The 21,594-nt window shown below is 37.6% G+C and overlaps 1 protein-coding gene across 3 annotated transcripts in view; it reads left to right on the top strand.

The window, feature by feature from the left end:
• Nucleotides 1-21,594, top strand: part of LOC150102902 (uncharacterized) — a 646,700-nt gene that overhangs the window by 13,004 nt on the left and 612,102 nt on the right. For 2 of the 3 annotated variants that reach the window (XM_090397406.1, XM_090397409.1), the window contains exon 1: nt 4,326-4,369. The exons of the other annotated variant lie outside the window; for it this stretch is intronic. In XM_090397406.1, coding sequence (XP_090253532.1) covers nt 4,360-4,369 — 10 coding nt within the window. In that variant the 5' untranslated portion in view covers nt 4,326-4,359. Of the gene's footprint in view, nt 1-4,325; nt 4,370-21,594 lie in introns of those variants that run through there. 3 annotated transcript variants of the gene reach the window in all.

The following is a 21,594-nucleotide window of genomic DNA, read 5'->3' as shown; positions in this document are numbered from 1 at the left end:
AAACCCGAGTTTCCGGGTGAAACCCCACTCCGTATGAAACCGGCTAACTCACCTTTAGTCGAAAGAGGCCACATAAAGGTTCCTCATGTCACTGATGGGAATCGAACCCAGGTCTTTCCGACCAAAGGGCTTCGTCTGTACTGACTAAGCTACGGAGGCTCTAATGAAATAGCTAACCTATATAAATAAAAAATTAACATAGCACACATTCACTAACACTGAAATTTAAAAAATGTAATAATAATTATAAAAATGACAATTAATATTTACTAAAAATTGTATTACATCAAACTAATAAGGCTAACACAATAACGACAATAATGAAACAATTATCAGCAAAACAGAATAATAATAAAATATATTAAGTTGATGCATAATGATTGGATAAAAGTGATGCATATGCAGTGATATGTTTAGATTTTGCAAAGGCGTTTGATAAATTGCCACATGACAAGCTGGTAATAAATCGGAACGGATGGGGCGGAACAGTAGATTAGTTCGCTGGATCGGAGATTGGCTGTCTGATAGGTATCAGCGAGTTGTCTATGGAGGAGCGATATCCCAGAAGAGGAAAGTTACTACTGGTGTACCTCAAGGGTCTGTTTTGGGTCCATTGCTGTTTAATGCGTATGTAAATGATATTGGGAGAGGTCTAAATGGTGATTTCCAGTTGTTTGCAGGTGGACAAAGTTTGAGAGAACTAGAAGGATTAGAGTGGATGCTGTGGCTTTACAAGACGACTTGAATGCACTGACTGAATGAACAAGTTACTGGTGTCTTCCATTCAATCTTGCAAAGTGTAAAGTTTTGAAAGTTGGGAAGCAAAGATGGAATGTACACAATTGATGGAAACATCTTGGAGGAGGGAGAGGGGATGAGAGATGTGGGAGTGATTGCAAGCAAGGACCTAAAATACATGTTCAGGAAAATTTTAGGAACATGGATACAGGTTCCTAAAAAAAAAAAAAAAAATACTCCCTCATAAAAATGCTATTTAAATTCTATACTACACTTGACTCTGTATATCACAACAGTACCTTTATTGTCTGAGAATAATAAACAACGAATAACATAACTTCCATTCGCGTGACGTATTACGTATTTCACGTGCTTTTATTAACATCTTAGCCACTGAACCAAACTAGCGGTTCTATATTAACACCCATTTAATGTAGGAGCTGACTATGTAAACAATTATGAGAGCCAGTTCGATTGAAGACTGGTTGTTGAAAGTTTTTTTTTTTTTGCTTATAAATGGACAGTTTTTATTGGCATAATGATTCGCACTGATTAATTCCTTACTGCTTAGTGGATGTTAACGAGCAATGTGCAGAATTGGGTAAAACAAAATTAGGTCTGTGTGCTGAGATTCAACTATTTATGTCGACAGAATGTAAAATGCAATCATTACATCAGTTCTGGGCCGTCTTCCGCTTCGCTTTACTTTATTGGTCACATGCATGTTAAAGTGTACAGAAAGAGGAGTAGGAGACACACAAAGAGAGAGAGAGAGAGAGAAAGTTCTGCTGTTAAATGTAGCCATGAAGTGTAGTTCAGAGGTGGAAATCAACAGTCTTCTGGACATTAAAAGGGCCTGTCATTTGCAAAGTCGTTGAGAGAACCTTGTCCTTCCATAAGCTAAAGGCTGTGGATTGGGATCCCACTGTGATATTGATGTTTGTGAATATCTTCAGGTGGGATGGATTGTCTTGTGTGAGATAACCACTTTGTTTATTTGGGAACCTGGAATGGCTTGAATTTCTATGTTTGGTCTTTAGTGCGCATGCTTGCTATCTCCTAACCCTTAACTGCCTACCATGCTAAACGTATGTCAAGCTTACGAACTTTCGTCGGTGAAACGTGGAAAAATATGAATATTAATTTCAATTTTGCAAACTAATACTATTATTTTACAAAATAATTAAGTCGGGTGATTTCATGTAAAAAATTCTCATAAATTATACCTTCCCTTATTTCCGTCGTGAGGTCCGTGGGTTTAAATTAATATATTTGCCGTTGCTGAAATAAAGCTTTAGATGTGGATTGAAAGATTTTTGCCTATTAAGCGTCTTAGGTATGCGAATATTCCTTCAGAAGAAGAGACTAAACTAAATTGATTATAAATCCGATGAAGAAGGCACCACGATTCATGCAAAATTAGGGTTGTCAATTTTTTTTTTAATTTTACAAAACAGCCGATAAATAATGAGACTATAATAATAAACTATTGTAATTAGTTTTTTTTTTTTAATCGAAGTCGTTTCTTCATGTAGATGTTGACCTCTTAAACATGCCAGAATGCAAGACTCGTTTAAAACTGAAATAAGAGGTTTAATATATTTGGCATGAAAATCAGTAAACAATGAAAATTATGCAAAAAAAAGGTAGAAAACATGAACTGCATTCCCAGTGGCGAACCTATACAACATGTTGCACATTTTAACTATTTAGGCACAGATTTTATTGAAAATCGCAGTCAATATGGAATTGCATAATAGAATTAAGTGAGGCTGACACAGCGAATAAAATGCCAATCGAACAAATTTATATGGATAAGAGAAAAATGCTGAAACACTAAATCAGCACTCTACGAGAAAAACTACGCTTTGCAGTGGATGAGAACTGACCGGCCGAACATTAATCTTGATGTGGGCATTCTGAGAAAGACTGAGTAACTACATGATAGCAGAACCTTCTAAAAAATAATTTGACTTTATCGGAGACTATCATTTTAACAGGCATAACGTTAGCATTCTTGTATATTGATAACATTCCCTTTTTTTAGTACTGGAAACAAAATAATATTTCGCCAGCAAAATGATCATGTAGAAAAGAAAATTAAGTGCCTACAAATTTTAGTGAACAACTTAAATAACAGATTTCATTAAGTTTCATTTGGCTAGAGCGGACTTAGTTTGTGTAACTTCAATTTTTTCCACTTGCAATTATCTCTACAGTTTTTTTATCTCATTTTTATTTTGGAGAAAATGATCAATACACTTGTCATTTAAGATCTTCGTCATTATATGTTAGACGCCACTACAAACGAAGGCCAATATATAATGATGCAGATCTCAGATGACAGAAAATCAAGAATTGATCAAATTATAGATCTAACAAATGATTCAGAAGAAAACTGCTGAAGAAACTAGTTACGTAATCTTAATTGTGTGGGACGTTATCTGTAGTCTCTTCCATAGCCTTCCCCGTCCCACGCTTGAGGGTACATTTCAGGAAATGATAGTGATATTGATGATGATAACCTTTTAGCCATTAATTCAAAATGATGACTGTGGAGGGAGATAATACGATATTTGTCCTCCAAAACATTCATGTTCCATTAACTGGCTCGCTTGATATATCATCGACTTAGTGGTGTAGTCAGAACGGTATCTGTTTTACCCCCCCCCCCCCCTCGAAATTCTTTCAAAAACTAAAAATGAATTTTCTGAGTTTTTGCAAGTGAAGCGAGATAATACGCTACGGTAGCGAGATTTTTTTTTTTTTTTTTTTTTTTGCTGAAAGAAATTTTGGTTTTCACTGCTACAAAACAGATTCTAGCAATGTTTACAGTTGAGATGTATAATAAGACTACAATAAGAATAATCACTTTTTATTCTGTTAAATTATCGGACGGAACAGCAGAGTAATGTATTATCCACAACAGACTTCATTAATCGGTAGTACAGAAGAATAATAAAAAGGTTGACTATCTCTGACATGACTGTTTCTTCAGTAAGTATCGATTACTGCGTCTCCTTGGCTCAGTCAGAGTATGTGGCTAGGTAACAGTAGGAAGGTGTCTCAAAATGCGGCCACCCCTTCAGCATATACAATATATGCTCTGGTTTAACATAACTGCACACCACCATATGGTGTGGAGTAAATATCGTTGTATTAAAACTCGAAGCTTTACGTCAGGGCCAGCGTAAATATGATGTTTATGAATCGAACATCACGGTTAGTTTTGAAGGCGCAATTTGTTGTAATAACGAGCGGTTTTAGAGCAGGATTCATTCTCTCGTTGCACATTCTTGTTTTTACACTTTCTTTCCGGCAGCAACTGAATAAAAGTGGGGGAACAGAATAATGACATTCAGCTGTATTTGAGCTGATCGTTGTTTCAAGAAACACCTTTCGACTGCCCTCTCCCTTCAGCCGACACTAGACCGCTCTTTGGAAAGCTGCCAGTCCGACAGCTGGCAGTAAGTGTGGAAGTGGCCGTGGACCGGAATGTAGGTTACGGAACAAGGTCATTAATACCGTCATATAGTACATGCGGCAAGGTCTAGAGAAAACACGTGAAAGCTTGTTGCTGATACAAGGTTGACGTAAAGTTATTTCTGTCGTGTTCGAGGTATGACAACGGGTAAGGCGATGCAAATAGATAACCGCGTTTATCCTGTTGTTTGAGAGCGAGAAATTAAGTTTCTCTTCTTCCATAATGAATTCCTAGTTGCTGTTGTTTTGTTCGTTGTTCTTGTTGGAATTATTACTTAAGTGAGTGGGTCAGAGAGCATCAGACAACCCCAAAAGTGAAATGCATCATGAAGTGTACGTCTCATGCTTTCTGACCTAATCCGTTGTGTAATTATTGCAAGATGTCAGTGCTATGTGCAGGGAGATCGTATATGAAACGAAAACGGCGGCAGATCCGTTTTTTTTTAAATTTTTTTTAATGATAGCATTAATAGATTATTCATTATTAGTTTCTATTTCTTTTGTAAACATTTAAATACAGCCCCCCACCCTCTCTCTCTCACACACACACAGTGGCGCACTCAGGATTTAATCTTGGAGGGGGCGAGCATTCATGATTTAATCTTAGGGGGGGCCCGAGTTGAGTAGACGATTTAAGAATACACACTACGTAGTGCTTACGACCTATGACTGATCATCTGCAGTGATCACCAATACATGATATCCGTGATCTCTGGCCCGGCTCGGGCGATTCTTCGAACGAAGTATCGCCCGAGCACTACTTTGTTCGTCTTGCGTTCACAATGGCCGTGATTCCCGAGAGCCAGAGGGTATTCTCACCTCATGTGACTGCTAATTCATAAGTAGTATAGAAGTAGAAGACAAGACACAACATAAATAAAAATTTTAAAGAAAGAATTTTAATTAGGAAAAGATTTTGGGAAAATTTTCTAGTCTTTTGTTCCTTTTTCTTTTTTTTTGGGGGGGGGGGAGGGGCAGGGCCCCTTGACCCCCTCCCTGGGTGCGCCAATACACACACCATAGTATGTTTTGTACTTTGGAATGATTTCCTTCATAAGGCATCTGTTTATAATGCTCAAAAATTGGAATTTTGGCTAAATGGCGAAGTACCATACTTTATGTATATACTTATTTGTTGTTGTTATGTGCCATCCAGTCGTTTTCGACTCTTAGTGATCCTGTGAACAGACTCCCACTCGGCCTCTTGTTCAGCAATTGTAAGTTCAAGTTGGTAAGTTCTTTCATGTTGTCCATCCAACTCTTTTGTGGTCTTCCTCTTCTTCTCATTCCCTCAATCTTTCCCAATATAACTGCCTTTTCCAATGATTCATGAGCTCGCATAATATGACCAAAGTACATCAACTTCTGTTTAGCGACCATCGCCTTCAAGGAGCATTCTGTCTTTATACTCTCTAAAACCTTCTTATTAGTTATTTTTTTCCAGTTTATGGGATTCTTAATACTCTCCTCCACACCTCTAATTCAAATGAATCACTTCGCTTTCTATCTTTCTTCTTAATAATCCAGGTTTCACAATTCTAACTTTCGTGGCCTTAGTCACACCTCTATCTTTCATAATTTTTGTCAGGTTTAACATCGTTTTTTTTCCCCATGATTAACCTTCTTTCAATTTCATCTTCACATTTATTATCATTTCTGATTATGAACCCCAGTAAATCATAACTTTCAACAATTTATATATTTTATCTCCCTCTATTATATAAATTCATGTAAATTGCCAGAAACCATCACTTTTGTTTTGGTGAAGTTTAAATTAAGCCCCGCTTTGTTACGTTCCCTCTTAACCAACAGAATCAACCGCTCTAGATCTTGCAGAGTTTCTGCTATGAGAGTTGTATCATCATCTTATCTTAAATCATTTATTTTCCTACCACCAATCTTAATTCCAGCTGAACTTTGTCTAGATGATCAGCTATTCTCATAACATATTCACTGTAAGTATTAAAAAGGTAGGGCGACAGTACACAACCTACTGCACCCCTTTTTCCACTCAAACAGTGTCTGTTTTTAACAAGCTTCTTGTTGTCGTACAGTTCTCTTATCAGGAGAATTAGATGTTCAGGTATTTCCATTGATTTCATTACAATCCACAGTCTGTTGTGATCCACACAGTCAAAAGCTTTCTTATAATAATTAAAACAGATGAATACTTCCTTCTCAAATTCTCTTGTTCTTTCCATAATCCATCTCATGTTTGCTCTTTGGTCTCTAGTTCCTCTATCTCCCCTAACGCCCATCTGTTTCCTGTGGTATTTCTCTATTCAAATATGGCTCCAACCTTTGTTGAATCACTTTCAGCATAACTTTAATTGCATGTGAAATTAAAGCGATGGTTCTAAAATATTCACAATATCTGGGATTTGATTTTTTTTTTTTTTTAATTGGGATGAATACTGATGTTTTCCACTCTCTAGGCCAGTATATTTTCTTCTAAACCTGTTGACAAATTTCAGTCAATATATTCACTACTTCATCCCTAGCTGTTCTCACTAATTCCACTGACACTCCTTTAGCTCCAGGAGTTTTTCCTCTCAGCAGCTGTTCCATTGCTGATATCACTTAACTTTTCATTATCATGGGTTCCTCAACAAATTCTCTCCTTTCCAATTCTCCTTCAATATTATTATATTTCTTGTACAAATCCTCTACATACTCTTTCATCTTTTTCCACTGTTTCTTCTTCCATCAGACATTTACCTGAATTACTTTTTACAACTCCTAATAACCTTTCTATAACATCATTCATTTTTCTAAACAGATCTCTTATTCTACCCATAATATTGCTTCAATTTCCTTGCACCTTTTGTTTAGATGTTTTTCCTTATCTTTCCTAGCCTGTCTTTGGAAATCTGCACTCAGTTGTCTAACCCTTTCTTTGTTTCTCTAAAGTTTCATTTTTCTTCTTTCCTCTGCTATTTGAATAACTTCTTCTGATAATCATTTACAAACTTTCTATCTTGTTGCTTTATTAAGAGTATTCTTTGCTGCTTCTATGACAGTACGTTTGTTTCTTCTCACAGTTCTAATTCTCTTCCTGTTTTCTCGAAACTTTTTAATTTCTTTCCGACTTGTACTTTAAATGCTTCATTTGTAGGATTTAAATCAAATCTGATATTGTCATTATTCTGCAGAAGTCAAATTTAACTTCAGCTATCAATAATTCATTATCTGCACCAAGTAGTGCTTTTTTTGCTTGGACAGCACTCCTCCACTGCTGGCAACAGTATAATCTATCTGATTTCTGTATTGTCCATTAGGTAAAGTCCATGTGTACAACTTTTATTTTATTGGAAGCAAGTCTTTGCAATAAAGCAACTGTTCTCGAGACAAAACTCCAACATCCTTTCTCCTGCTTCATTCCTAAACCAAAATTTCCAGTGGTGCCTCGTTCTTCTCTTTCACCCACTTTTGCATTCCAATTACCTAACATTCAAGAGAAAATTAACAGCTTAACATTAGCTGGATATGTCTTTATTCTAATTAGAATTATTCGATCGGACACCGGTTGCAACCCGAAATGTATTTTCTGTATTCTCTTCTATGAATGCTGCTCCATTTTTTCGAAGGTTTTCATGTCCAGAGTAATACATCATGAAGTCATCAGTATGAGTGATCCATTCCTATCCATCTCAGTTCACTGATTGTTTACATCTCAACTCGAGTTCTCATTTATCTCTTCACCAGTTACAGTTTTCCTTGATACATGCTTATTACATTCCATGTTCCTGTTTTATATAAATCAGTAAACGAAGACGTCTTCTCTATCAGAGGATGAACTTCCAGAAGGCTTCATCATTCTTGTTAACTTCATTGGAAATTACTCTCTTCATATCTTTGTTCCCCAGTAACCATTTCAGGACCTTCAGACCTGGGTGTCCCATCTTACAGCAACATATCACAATAACTTAAGCCTCTGTTCATAAGATTTTCTTGGTAAAATATATACAGAAGTGGTTTGCCATTGCCTCTTTCTGTGTTTGTTTAGCCTGCTAGGTAAGACTAAACAAACTGCAGGAGATGAAGAAAAGTAAAATAGGAAAGATTTTTTTTTGGGGGGGGGGGAAGAAGGAAAGAAAGAAGAGTAGGGACCAGTGTACAAATAATATAACAGATGTATATTTCATGAAGTAAGGCGCGGTCCAGCATCAGGTACCTCGAGTTCGCCACTCCCGTACCCACCAAACTTTAGGTTATATATATATACTTATATTTATATAAGTATATACTTATAATGACGTGGCTACGGACTGTTAATCTAATTCGCTGTTCTCTTTTTTAACCTTAATGCACTTCTTTTTGTTGTGCATCGTATTCACATCTTTCAGATTATCGCATTTGTCTAAGACAGGACTTTTATTCCTCTGTAAAAACAGCAGCTTCTATAACCGATTACAATTATTCATATGGAAAAATATATAAAACCAAGGTTATCCCGTTTTTATTTCGTGAAATCATTCACATTTTGATTTTCACACCGTAAATTCATCCATTATTGACTATCTCTGCCATTAATTAGTCTCATTATTGACGACGTATTATATTTACAATGGCATAATAATACTATAATTGTAAAGTGTTATAATATCATCACAACTTTTAGACTATTATAATTATGCATTATTAATGTAGGTCGTCAGTTTATTTGGATCCCATCTAATAGCGAGATACAGAATACACAAAAAGTCTGTATAGTGCGACCTTCATTCTTTCTTTTTAAACGGATGTTTGAATTATATACTCGTAAGTAAAGTGGATATTAGATCCAGCATTATTTCAAAGCCGAATGTAGAAACTATGAAAGTTTCATAAATATAAGTTGACCAGCTTATGGGAACTCGCCCAACGGCATTTACGAGCCGCCCAGCGCGGACCACTTTAAAAAAAAACATGCACGCTGCCCAGGCGTCCATGTATTCGCTTTCTAACTTGGTCCATTTTTTTAAGGTTTCACTGGCCTGACAGCTGTTTCAAACTGGTTGGTTCTCGTCAGAGACCAGGCATTTATTTAAGTAAAGCCCCCTCTAAAAATTAGGCGATCCCCCGAACCACTCCCTATGACCGAAAGATCGTTCAACTCGGCGTTGGTTCCACTCAGTGACAGGCTCGCACTACCACTGAGCAGAACCGCTCATATTCCAGGGGAAACCATTCGCCGACACGGCTCCGATAGAGGCTACGCCGGAAAACACGTACCTCCGGAGACTCAAATTGCTCTCTGAAGACAACAACCCCGAAATCTTAACCCCCCCCCCCCCCCTCAGCTGGAGCCAGATCCGGAAGAAACCTGAAGAGAGCAAAACTCTCTTTCAGTACTAAGAAACTTGAAATGTCGGAGAGGTCTATTTTTCGCCTGTTTCTACCTAGTCTCTGAGGAGAACCAACCAGTTCGAAACGGCTGTCAGGCCAGTGAAACCTTATCAAATGGACTAATAGAAAGCGAATAAATAGAGGCTTGGGCGGCACGTATGTTTTCTAAGTGGTCCGCGCCGGGGCAACTGAAATGCCGGTGAGTGTATTCCCGTAAGCTCTCTGGTCAACTTATTTTTACGAAACTTTCATAGTTTCTACGTTCGGTTTTGAAATAATGCTGGATCTAATATCAACTTTGCTTATATAATTTTGCATTGCTGAACTGAAGCCTTTTGACTCTTTATTTAAATGTTATGAAGCCCTGTTGCTGTAAGACTTCGAACCCACAAGCTAACTTAAGGACAGGTAAACACTCAAAACATCAGCTAGGGAGAAACTGGTGTCACTGTATCCACTTATAATGGACGTACCCTCTTGAAATGTGGTAAGTTTCATGAACTTTGCATTGGAGCAGCGTCAGCAAACCTTGATGCAGTTTCCGCACAAAGATACACATGGAGAGCTGATTTTGAATGGAATGAAGTCATATCAAACCGCAAAAAAAAAATGAACTTTTGTCTATACAACTACAGATAAATCTGGTAGTGGGTGAGTCAGAGTCATAGTCAAACGATCTATAGTGATCGTTTGATTTCTCCGATAGAATAATGGCCATTACTTTAAACTGAAACCAGTAAACAACTGTAACCTGTATCTACTCACACACACTGAAACTGGTCGAAGTTCAACTCTCAGGTTAACTCTGCACTGTCTTAACACACAATCTCTATATCACAGGAGGAGATTTTAATGCACAGACAGGATCATATGTTTCAGTTATTACAGAAAAAAAATATATATATATATAGGACCGTTCATGTACCACAATGCTACAAATGAAAATGGACATTTCCTAGCTGCAACCTTCTCAATTTAAAGAGAAAGTTTCCGCACACACACACCTAGAACAGAATGCACCTGGGAACATCCACATGGAATAAGCTCACAAGGAGGTCATATTTTAATCAGCAGTTTTAAACCTAAAACAAGAATAAGAAATAAATGTCATTGGAATAATCTGACTCTACCTCCCAGGGTTGGTAGAGAGGCACTGCAAAAGGTAGAGATGCATCGCCGTTTAAAGAGGCATTGCAAAATAAACTAATAGAAGATCCAATTATCTAACAAACATCCCAGAGCTTCAGTTATATTGTACAATCCATCTATGAAGTAGCAACAGAAAGTTTGGCCCGCGAAGACTTTTTCATCTCAAAGGTTGACACAAACTGCTGAATTAATAAAGAAACGCTGTGACATTAAACAGCAGTACTGAATCGGGGGCACACGATTTGTATAATTATTAAGGACTAAACGACCTTTCGAAATGACAAAGTAAACCATATCCAGACTATCTCTTAAATTATAACTATATGAAAAAAAAAAACGGCAATTTCAATTGCCTTTTATTCAGCTCCTTTTTTTTCTCAAAAAACAAGTGCATTGATTTCTCAAAAACCATGCGATTCAATCAATAGACAAAGGGTGTTCAAGATTCTCAGTTATAACGCATACCCTTGAATATTTAACAGTTCATAGAATAAACGATGATGATAACCTAATAGCGGCATAGCCCTTTCAACTATCAGAACAGCATCAACTCGTCGGGAATTTCCGTGAGGTGTCGAAAGCGTTCCACGGTGATGCAACCTACATTTGCCCAGCTTAGATTTAGCTGATTTCGTGCACATTTTTTCCCTCCTCATGGAATTTTGGTTTTTCATTCCATAAACACGAGAATCGTCCTGATAACTGAGAGACATTATACACTTGCCTCTTAATTTTCCTTACTTTGGCGTGATCTAAGCAGTCAGCAAATTTCCAAGCCTCAGATTGAACTGTGACAGATGCCCTCTCGCAACTGCATTGTTCCAGTTTTTGAACTTGATTTTTCGCTTGGAGAGCAGTGATATGAATTCAGTATCAGTCAGTTGAGTGCTTTTACTGTCAATGGGTTCAAGGAGAGGTACGATGGATATTGTGTGGATGGTTTGGGTCTCCTATGATGTCTTCTGACTCCATGGAGGTGCCTATACAATAATTATAATAGTAACCTCGTCTCACAGATGTTTTTCATTGGATCGAGATCCTGTGACAGCAGGCCATTGAAGGTAGTGTAATCATCCTCTTGTTCATGGAATCTTTCCCGAATATGCGCTTTGTGACGAGCATTATCCTTCGAGAAGTAACTTACCAAGTAAATGAATTGAGAGTATGAAGAGATGCACCCGGTTTTATCATTACCAGTATCAAGAGACGATGCATGTGCCAAGACAATACTCTCATAACATCACACTATGATACTCGACACCACGGCTCTATGGATTCTCAGTGTTGTAGTGCGTACTTTGATCTTGAAGAAATCTGTTAACACCAATACCTAAAAATAAAAAAAGGGGCCATCTCCTACATGGCGTATTTTATTAATCATGCCATTGATTAATAAAAACCTACTTGAATAGGCAAGTGGAAGGAACATCATGCCTGTCAGTTTACTAACCTGCCTAAGCACTTATTATGGTGGTAATTTGTGAAAATTATTTTATAGGCAGAGTGAGGTGCAGTGGATATATTCCTAAGTTGAGGGAAAGAGTAAAATAATGCCTAAAACCATTGTTAGCAATTCTTGACATTTCGTTTTCTCCATTATCTATGTATATTTAGTGCTACAATAGGTTTTATGTTGCACAGCATACACCGTTACATCCGGTATATTTAGTAAAGTCATGTTTGTAATTACCATTTGCCTTTTATATCTTGGCTTTTCCACAACCTTAGGGGTCACTTAGTGAAGACAGACTGAAATTTCCTGGCTCTTATTTTCCAGAGAGAAAATTCCATCCTTTCGTATGTCTGTTCCTGTTCTTTTCATTCCTTTTGGTAGTCAATCTGTACATCTTTTTGGCCATTCGTTGTCTTCCATCCTTTCCACGTTGCAAGAAGTAAATGTAAATTAATTTCCCTATTTTGATATATACTGATACCAGTGTTTTTCATAATCAGTGCTTTCTTTTCATCTTTGTGTCATCCACGGTTTGAATTTGAATTAGAAGTTACTTTCTCTTTGATTCATCAAAAGGTGATTGGAATTTTGATTCAGAATATTCCTATATTTTAAATTGTTCCTGCATTGTATCTTGATTTCAATAGTAAGATACTGTTTCATATAATTGTCTGACTTGTACGCGTATACAGGTTTTGAAGTTGTTGTTTATGATATTTCTTGTACCTTACTTTTGTTTTGTCTGTGTTCCCTCTTGCTTTCTCCAGTGTTCTCAGCAAAATTTCCAAACGATCTGGGCAAGTGCTAATTATTACCATTATCTTCTGGAAATCTAATATTAGGTTTAAAAGATAACTTTCATTCAGCTTTAACTTCATTTCATTCTAGTTTTAAAGTTTTCAAACGTTTCCTCAAAAGTTGATGTAATTTATTTTTCTTATTTTTAATGACAATCGCATAGACCTGCAGATCTTCAAGCATAGTATATTAGTACCCTGGATGGGCAGAAAGTAGACGAGAACTAAAACCTGGTTACAATTGGTTACGACCTCCGCATTGTACTCCTTGGAAATAAATAATAGAGACTACTCCCAAAGATGACGATAAAATGAATGAACGAAGAACTTCGAACAACTTAGTTCAAACTTAGTCCAAAAAAATTTGAACTAAGTTTGGAGTTGTACCAAATCGATACCAATTCGTATCAACAGAAACTATAGAAATATTTGTGGAAAACGTAAGCAATAGAACTTAGACCTCTGTGTGAAGCATACTTGGTTAAGAGGATTTCAAGTAGCATAGAAGTTGTTCCTGTTTTCTTCATTGCTGTAGAAAAAAGTGAAGTGAGAGAAACTCTATGGTAATGTGATGGTCAACATTTGTTGCCCTTCTTGGAAATGGATTGAATATGGACTTCTTTCCAAGCTTCCTAATAAGGTACCATTGGAGTATAAGAGAGAATAAAAAAGGCAACATACAGCACGAGTAAACTCGGATGGTATCGCTGTTTTCTGGGATTATGGTGGAAGCAACTAAGGTTTAAGGCCAGTATGTTTCTTAATTGCGTGTGTTCTTCTGACCGGTTTGCTTGTTTTACATGATGAAAACCTCAAGTTTCTGGAAGAAAAAACCATGCAACCTTTGATTGAGGCCAACTCCGATGCACCAACCTTTAGAATAATCAGAGAAATGTCATCAGGACTAGAAGCCTTTAAGGAGTCCAGTTTGAACACGATTCTTCTTGATCTCTTTCTGTCGAAAAATCAATGGGCCATTGATTGTTGTATATGTAGGCATATCTTTTCCAAGATTGCCAATGTAAGAAGACAACGTATTGGCTTTTTTCCATGGATAGCAATGTAGTACAACCATCCAAGTTCCAAATAATGGAAGCCGAACTGGAGAAACCAGGAAACGTGATCACTTGGACATGGTGCAGATTTTCTCCTTTTGATCCCTTCAGAATTATTTTAGGTGTGTCGATAATTTCCTTGAAACTGTTCGAGTTTCGTTATGATGGATCTTGGAGATTTCGATGAAAAGTCATTGATATATGCTTGATTTGCTATATCGCTCTCACAGTTATTGATGAGCCCAGGCGTAGATAAGGAATGAGAATTTAAAATTAAAATATTCATTTCCATGCCACTTCTTATTGGCATGTAAATGAATATTTTCATGCCAATAAGAAATGGGATATGGCAGCAGAAATGCTTATGAAGTACATCGACTTTATCAAGGGGCTTTTCTTGGTTGTCAAATTCTAGGGTTTCGAAAGTTTGCTCGTCACGATCGTCTTTGTGATCTTGGTACATCCTACACTGCGAAATAACTAAGGGAGCTGAGAAACTGCGATCATACCTGAAACTGAGGAAAACATAACGTATTTGCACACGGAGGACTACAGTGGAAGAGCGGTTCCTCTTCTAAGCAGTTGTGTGGAAGGTACTGCATGCAAATGGACTTTACCCTTACCAGAAGTTTCAAGCTTTTACAGACTATCATAATCGTCGATTGGTATTTCGACAGTGATTTCTACAACAACTATTCAGGACTGGTAATCATCTGGGCCAATTAAAATTCACACAGATTTATCCGGTCAACACATCAGCAGCAATTTCCCTTCAGTGTATTGGCAGGTATGTTTGGAGATAGATTGACAGGACTGTAACGTTTGCCAGAGAAGTTTCCAGGTGTTTTTTTGTACCGTTACTGCTCGATGATATTCCCGTGGTGGGGAGGCGATACGTGTGGTTAGTGCATGGAACTCCGCTACACCTCATTCGTGAAGCCTGAGAATATTCTGATCCATAGGTACCCTGAAAAACAAATTGGTCGAGGCGGACCAATTACATGGCATCCTCGGTCACCTTACCTAAGCCCTGGATTTTACTGCTAGTAGCATTTGAAATCGTTGGTGTACTGTACCCCATTGGAGAATTCTGATGAACTGCAGTTATATTTGCATGCTGAATATACATGCACTACTATCAGACACTAGCAGGAACTTTCTAGCGCGTGAGGCTGTCAAACAGTGAAACTTTTCAGCTGATGCGTAGCTAGCAACTGAAATCATTCTGAACATCAGCTGTGAGGTACATTTATTCCACGGTTTCGTTTGCCGGTTACGAAGGGATTTTACGCATGCTTATTTCTTGTCATTTCGCCTTTCATCTGCATTGCAGATTGTTCGTGTTGCCACTAGAAAGGACTTATATTGGGATTTTTTCCTTAGTTCTGAGGTGAATATGTCTTTAAAGTTTGTGACCGGAGGGTAGAATCTCTCTTATCTATAATGCATTTCTTTATACGTTCAAATTATTTGTTTTAACTTTGGTTACCAAATAAAATATTATTTTATGCAATTATTAAAATAAGATAAATGAAAATATTCATTATTTTATATCCTGGTATATATTGTTTACATTTGAAATACAGTTTTCACGACTCGCGGTCTAAGAACTCGCTTTTGAAAAATACAACTCTCAGATTTGGAATTCAATAGCATTGTTAAGTGGGATTTTAGTTATATGATTTCTGCTTGGTCTCTGACGAGATCCAATATATACTTGTCTGTCAGTCCAGCCTGTAACAAAAGCACCATGAAAGGGGAATCCATGAACGCCTGAGACATAGTTCGTCGTGTTTTAGAACTCATGTTCTCAGTCACTCAGGTCTCAGTCTTGTATGTTCTCAGTCACTTCCGAAACTTAAGTCGCAAACATTGTTTTGCTAATTGACTATAAAGAAATATTTATTTGATAACGAGGGAAATATATTTGTAATATTCTGAAGAAAATGAATGAAACGGAAGAAAATAAAAGAATATTGATATAGTTGGAAATATTTATTTGCGATCTCTTTTAAAGAAATTATTGCCATTTAATCTCTAAAGCATGTAAATCCGTGGACAACATCATATCATAGACAGTTTTTAAATACCTGCAGTGGTCTGCCAACTTACTGAAGTTCCAACCTCCCTGATACACCTTCCCATCTTTTAAACGAAATCCTTGTGATATCTTGCATAATCTTTCTCTTTCCTCGTTGCACTAACATTCTCAGATAAATAGTCTAAATATGAGCGTAAGAAACGAATCTTCACTCCATATTGGAACCCAGTTAGAGTCACTATTAACTACTTTTTCGAAAGCAAAATGTCTTATCTTGAAGAAATGTGTTACTGAAAAAGGCAAATTTCTTGGGGAATCATTCTTTAAAACTGTTCTTTGTGGTTAATATACCATGTCTGGCTCCATGAAAACTTTGAGTTGGCATCTGAAAGTCTTGTATTTTTATTTTTTATTTTTTTGTAATCTCTTAGCAAACTGCTTCCTTAGTGTCTTTCGCATGAAAAGGGTATTTGGATCCACTAAACTTTTACGCAGAATAGTTTTGATCCTTAATAAAAGTATCTCTCTTTGACAACTTTGGTAACCAACGTCTTAACCTACCGCTGGTTACAAGCTCTGCTTTCCATTTTATGGAGAAATGTTAAAAGCGTAAATTTCATGTAACTGAATTGTCATTCCTATAAGAAGAAATGTCTAAATCTCTGCAGATTTTATTTCTTTATTAAGAACTTCAAGATTGTCATAAATCTCTTAAGTGGGAAGAATGATTAGCTCTAATGGAGTCAAAACATAACGATTTTTGTAAAAGCACACCTTTTCGAATTTCAAATTACTCCTAAATAACCTTGAATATGTTGATTTTTGTCAAATACACTGCTTGAAAAGAAGTCAATGGACACTATAGTGTGAGGAATAAACAGCCATGGCACCCACGTTAATAAGATGTAGGACCTCCTTTTGCTGGGATGACTGCAGCAATCCTACGGGGCATACGATAGCAATCAATATGAAATTTGGACCATTCTTCCTGTAGGCATGTGATGAGGTCCTGGACTGTTGTGTGTGAAGGGGACGTCTTTTGATCTCATCCCAGGCTCCATTTCATCCCACAGATGTTCTTAGGGTTGAGATCAGGCTCTGTGGAGTCCAATCAAGTGTGGTGACGTTCATGTCAACAAGCCACGCAGTTACAGAAACAGCCTTATGACTCGGTGCATTGCCTTGCTGAAAGAGACCGTGATCATTTCCGTAGAAACGCCACAAAGTAGGAAGTATTGCATTGTCCAGAATGTTAAGATACCTCTCCGAGTTCCGTGTTCGTGCTATCACAAACAGAAGTTCGAGGACGAACCAGGAAAAAAAAAGGACCGTACCATCACACTGCTACTCCCGAATTTCATAGTTGGAGTTACTCACTCTAGTGAGGAACGTTCGCCGGCCACACCTACACCCGTCAATCTTCTCGGTAGAAAGTGTAGCCTGATTCGTCGCTCCATGACACAGCTTTCCAAGTTTCCACGTCCCGCTGTACACGCTCTTTGCACCACTGAAGAAGAAGAAGCCGCATGTTGGTTCGAGTAATGTGAGACTTGTATATTGCGGTCCTACTGTGGAAACTCATGTGAACTCCTATTCTAAATGTTTATGTGCAAATTAGTCCAAGAACTCCTCATTCAACATGTCGGCTGACGAATGTGGATTTCTACATAATATCCCCGGTAATACCCATGTTCGATGAGTATGGTGAGTCATCTCCTGCCGGTAGCATTTGCTATTGAATCCTCCCGCTTCCATCTCAGTGTCACTCAGTGGCGTAGCTAGAGCTTTTCTCGCCCGGGGTGATCCCTGAGCTTGCTGCCCCTCTCAATGCACACCAAAAATACTACAAAAAGTCAAAACGACCTATAGGGAAATAAATTAAAACACTCTGTTCATTTTTGAAGTAAAACTTTCATTTCAACATTCTAAAATGTTAATTTTCTTGCTTTTCTGTTAGCAAAATCGATGACATTGGCGAAGTCTATTTCATAGTAATGTAGGTAATTCTTAATCAATTTTATTAAGAAAAACTCCTCTCACGACTAGCAACTTACAGTAGTTGTGAGGAAAATTCGCAGTAGTATTACAATATTTGGAAATGAGTTCTCGAGACTGTATTTTGGAATTAAGTTCAAAAAGGTTCAAAGTGTTGCCCGGGGCGGACCCCCCCCTAGCTACGCGACTGGTGTCACTGATTGTTGACCTGGGATGGTTTAATTTGTGAACAATTTGGCGAACAGATAGGCCTACAACATGCGATCCTATCACAACGCCTCTTTCAAACTTTGTCTGTTCCCTTCAGGCAGCCTTTTCACACGGAAATAGTTGCACTGACTTGGAAGCATCATGTTCCTCCAATTTATACCGGTTTATATTTTATCCAATTTTTTTCTCTCTCTCTCTCTCTCTCTCTCTCTCACACACACACACACACACACACACACACACACACACACACACACACACACACACACACACACACACACACACACACACACACAGAGAGAGAGAGAGAAACCTAAATGACTAAAACCGAATGATAATGTTGAAAAAAATGTTTTATCTTGAACGTAGGACTTATTTCGTCGTCCTAGACGACTTCATCAGGCGTGTGATATGAAAATAGAAATGCAAAATTATATTACTAGAGAACGACAGCTATAAATTAAGTTACAAACTGATTGCTCACATTCGAAGGCTTTCTGGATCCCACAGTATTTTTGAGCATGTTCACGTTTGTATGATTTTGCGTACGCCAAAGTTGGATGACTGAGGATTGACAAGCAGAGATGTTTTAGCTTAGATTATTATTAAGGTGGATCGTATTAAGGACAGTTTCTATCGATTGAATAATTCTTCTCTCAAACTCATCAGAGCATCTAATTTTTTTTTTTCTGATTTATCCCACATCACTGGGCGAGTTGTAGAATCTTCGCTATTAGGGTTAGCAGAAGCATAATTAGAAACGTGATTAGATAAATCTGTGGCACTATCTGATTTAGCACTGTCTATTTTTGGTTTGCTCAAAGACCAAAATTAAATAACTGAGAGATGAAAAAAAAAAGTCAAACAATAGCCAGTTCTAACGCAAACTGTCTAAAAAAATGGAATGACTCTACTTACTCTTATAAGAATTACAAATAGATTCCACGCAGCGTTTAAGGAATGTTGGAGAACATACCAGGGCTTCTGATCTAATACCTACTCACGTTAGTGCACCTCGTTAGTAGGTATCCATTAGATTCTGAACGACCGAAGATGTGCTGGCAATTTGGTACATAATTGACCAGACTGTATTCTCTGTTGGCTTAAATCAAAAACAATAATGATGGTACAAAATAAAGGCCCGCTGTTTTCGTCAGAGATATAGGAGGCGGACAGCGCAAAATAGGTTTATAATTCATCGGAATTATAAACGGAAAACAAATCGGACTCTTAGAAGAAATAGAGAAGCATAATGGGCATAATATATTACAGAAATGTTGAGGACCATAACAGTAGCGATCTTGCTAAATGGTAGATATAGGATGCTATATTATTATCACTTTGTATTACTACTAGGGGGCTCCGCCCCCTGACGCCTACGGCTCCCCCACCCCCCCGAGTTCCGGACTCTTAGGCCGGTTCTCCTTGAATTCTGATGACTCGAAAAAGGGGTTCTGCCCCCCCCCCGGCGCCCAATCCCCCCGAGTTCCGGACTGGTAGGCCGGTTCTCCTTGAATTCTGATGACTCGAATTTTGAAAACTCGAAAGGGGTTCCTCCCCCGGCGCCTATGGCGCCCAACCCCTCGAGTTCCGGGCTGGAAGGCCAGTTCTCCTTGAATTCTGATGACTCGAATTTTGAAGACTCGACACTCAGAGTAGCCCCTGAGTTTCAAAACGTTTGAAATAACTTGATAAAAAACGTGACACAGAAACGTTACAAAAAAAACTTATCATTTTATATTATAGAGTAGATTACACTACTGACATTCAACACAAAAATTTCAAAATGGTGAATTAGACAATTCGAGTCATGCGAGAAGGTAGCTGACGTCTAGAAAATGGAAAATCTGGTTCTTGTCGAAGACCTAAACAGGAGAGTAGGAAATGAAAACACCACACATATAGAAATGCGTTAGTAATATTTGGAGAAAAGGCAAAGCTAATAATAAAGATAAGTGCCTGTGGTCACATGCCTTTGCCCTGCAGTGGGCAAAGGCATGTGACCACAGTTGAAACTAGCAGTGTGTTCCATCATAAAGATGTGCACGAATTTTACATCGAGAAAAGACCAGAAAAAAGAATGCTCGTTGACTATATTGTTCCTGATAGTGATATCCTCACACTGGCTCAGGACGAGTATGCAGGGGACTTGAAAGTAGAAGGGATTATCACTAAGTTTAAGCAGGATAAAAACGAATACCATATTAAAAACAGAAATATATTAGCAAGTTTTAAGAAGTAAAGTTGAGAGAGCAACTTTTATTGGTAACTATAGACGCAACTATACATGTATTACTTTTAAAAATGAAGGGATACGAAAATCAGAACCTTAGTCACCCGGTGGTAAACTTCGAAGAAAATATTTATTGATTCAGCAAGCGACACATGTAGGAGAAGATGTCCGCAAGATAGGCAAATCAGTATTCCGTGGTGGACGCAAGAAGTTAATGGCACTCCTGGAAAAGAAGGAAGCATATCAAAAGTTGCTGGCAAGTAAAGTCTCTTCAGAGAAAAATGTAAGAGCTAAGCTGCGTGTAAAAAGTAGCTAAATGAAAAGTATTAGGTTGACTTTAGTGAATATATAAGATAAATATCAGAAAGATGGCCAAATGTTCTGAATGTCCTTGAAAAAAAGCATAGAAGTTGAGGAAATAGTACTGTAAAAGGAATCAGAGATGATAAAAGATGACACAAAAATTGAAACTAAAGCTATTCTGGATATCTGGACTAATTAATTTGAAAGAGTGTTAAATGAAATAAGCAGAGACAGAACTGTGGTAGAAAACATTCACAATGAATGCAATTAGGATTACATATCAATATCGAAAGTAGAAAAGTCATCAAAAACCTCAAATGCTGAAAGGTACCTGGAGTAGATGATATTCGACAAAAATGATGAAATATGGAGGCGGGTAAAAGTTTTAGAGTGGATACATTGCGTGATTCCGAAGGCCTGGAAAGATGGGCGAATTCCGCATGATTGTAGCAGCTTTCATCGTTCCGATTAAAAAGTAAAATCAATTTGTATGGCCCTGGAAAAAGAATATACAACAAGATGCTAGGATAAAAGCTGTTCAAAACGCTACAGTTATATGTGTAAATTGAACATTATACAGAGCAGTACATAGTTTATATTTAAGTTGTGGTCAGCTGTTGAAGTGAAGTATAGAAAGCTGGTTAGATGTAAAATCAGGGATAAGACAAGAGTGCACATTATCTCCACTCTTATTCACTATCTAAATGGATCACGTTATGAAAGAAAGTGGCATTAAAACAGATGATAAGACTCGAGATCGGATATGAACGTTTTGAGGAAGATTAGTGGAGTGAAGAAATGGCATCACT

The sequence above is a fragment of the Typopeltis vanoorti genome, chromosome 9, assembly GCF_054136105.1.
Source record: "Typopeltis vanoorti isolate ZY-2024b chromosome 9, IOZ_Tvanoo_1.0, whole genome shotgun sequence".
NCBI classification, from domain to species: domain Eukaryota; kingdom Metazoa; phylum Arthropoda; class Arachnida; order Uropygi; family Thelyphonidae; genus Typopeltis; species Typopeltis vanoorti.
The sequence above is the reverse complement of the archived record's forward strand: the minus strand, read 5'-3'. Positions and strand labels throughout refer to the sequence as shown.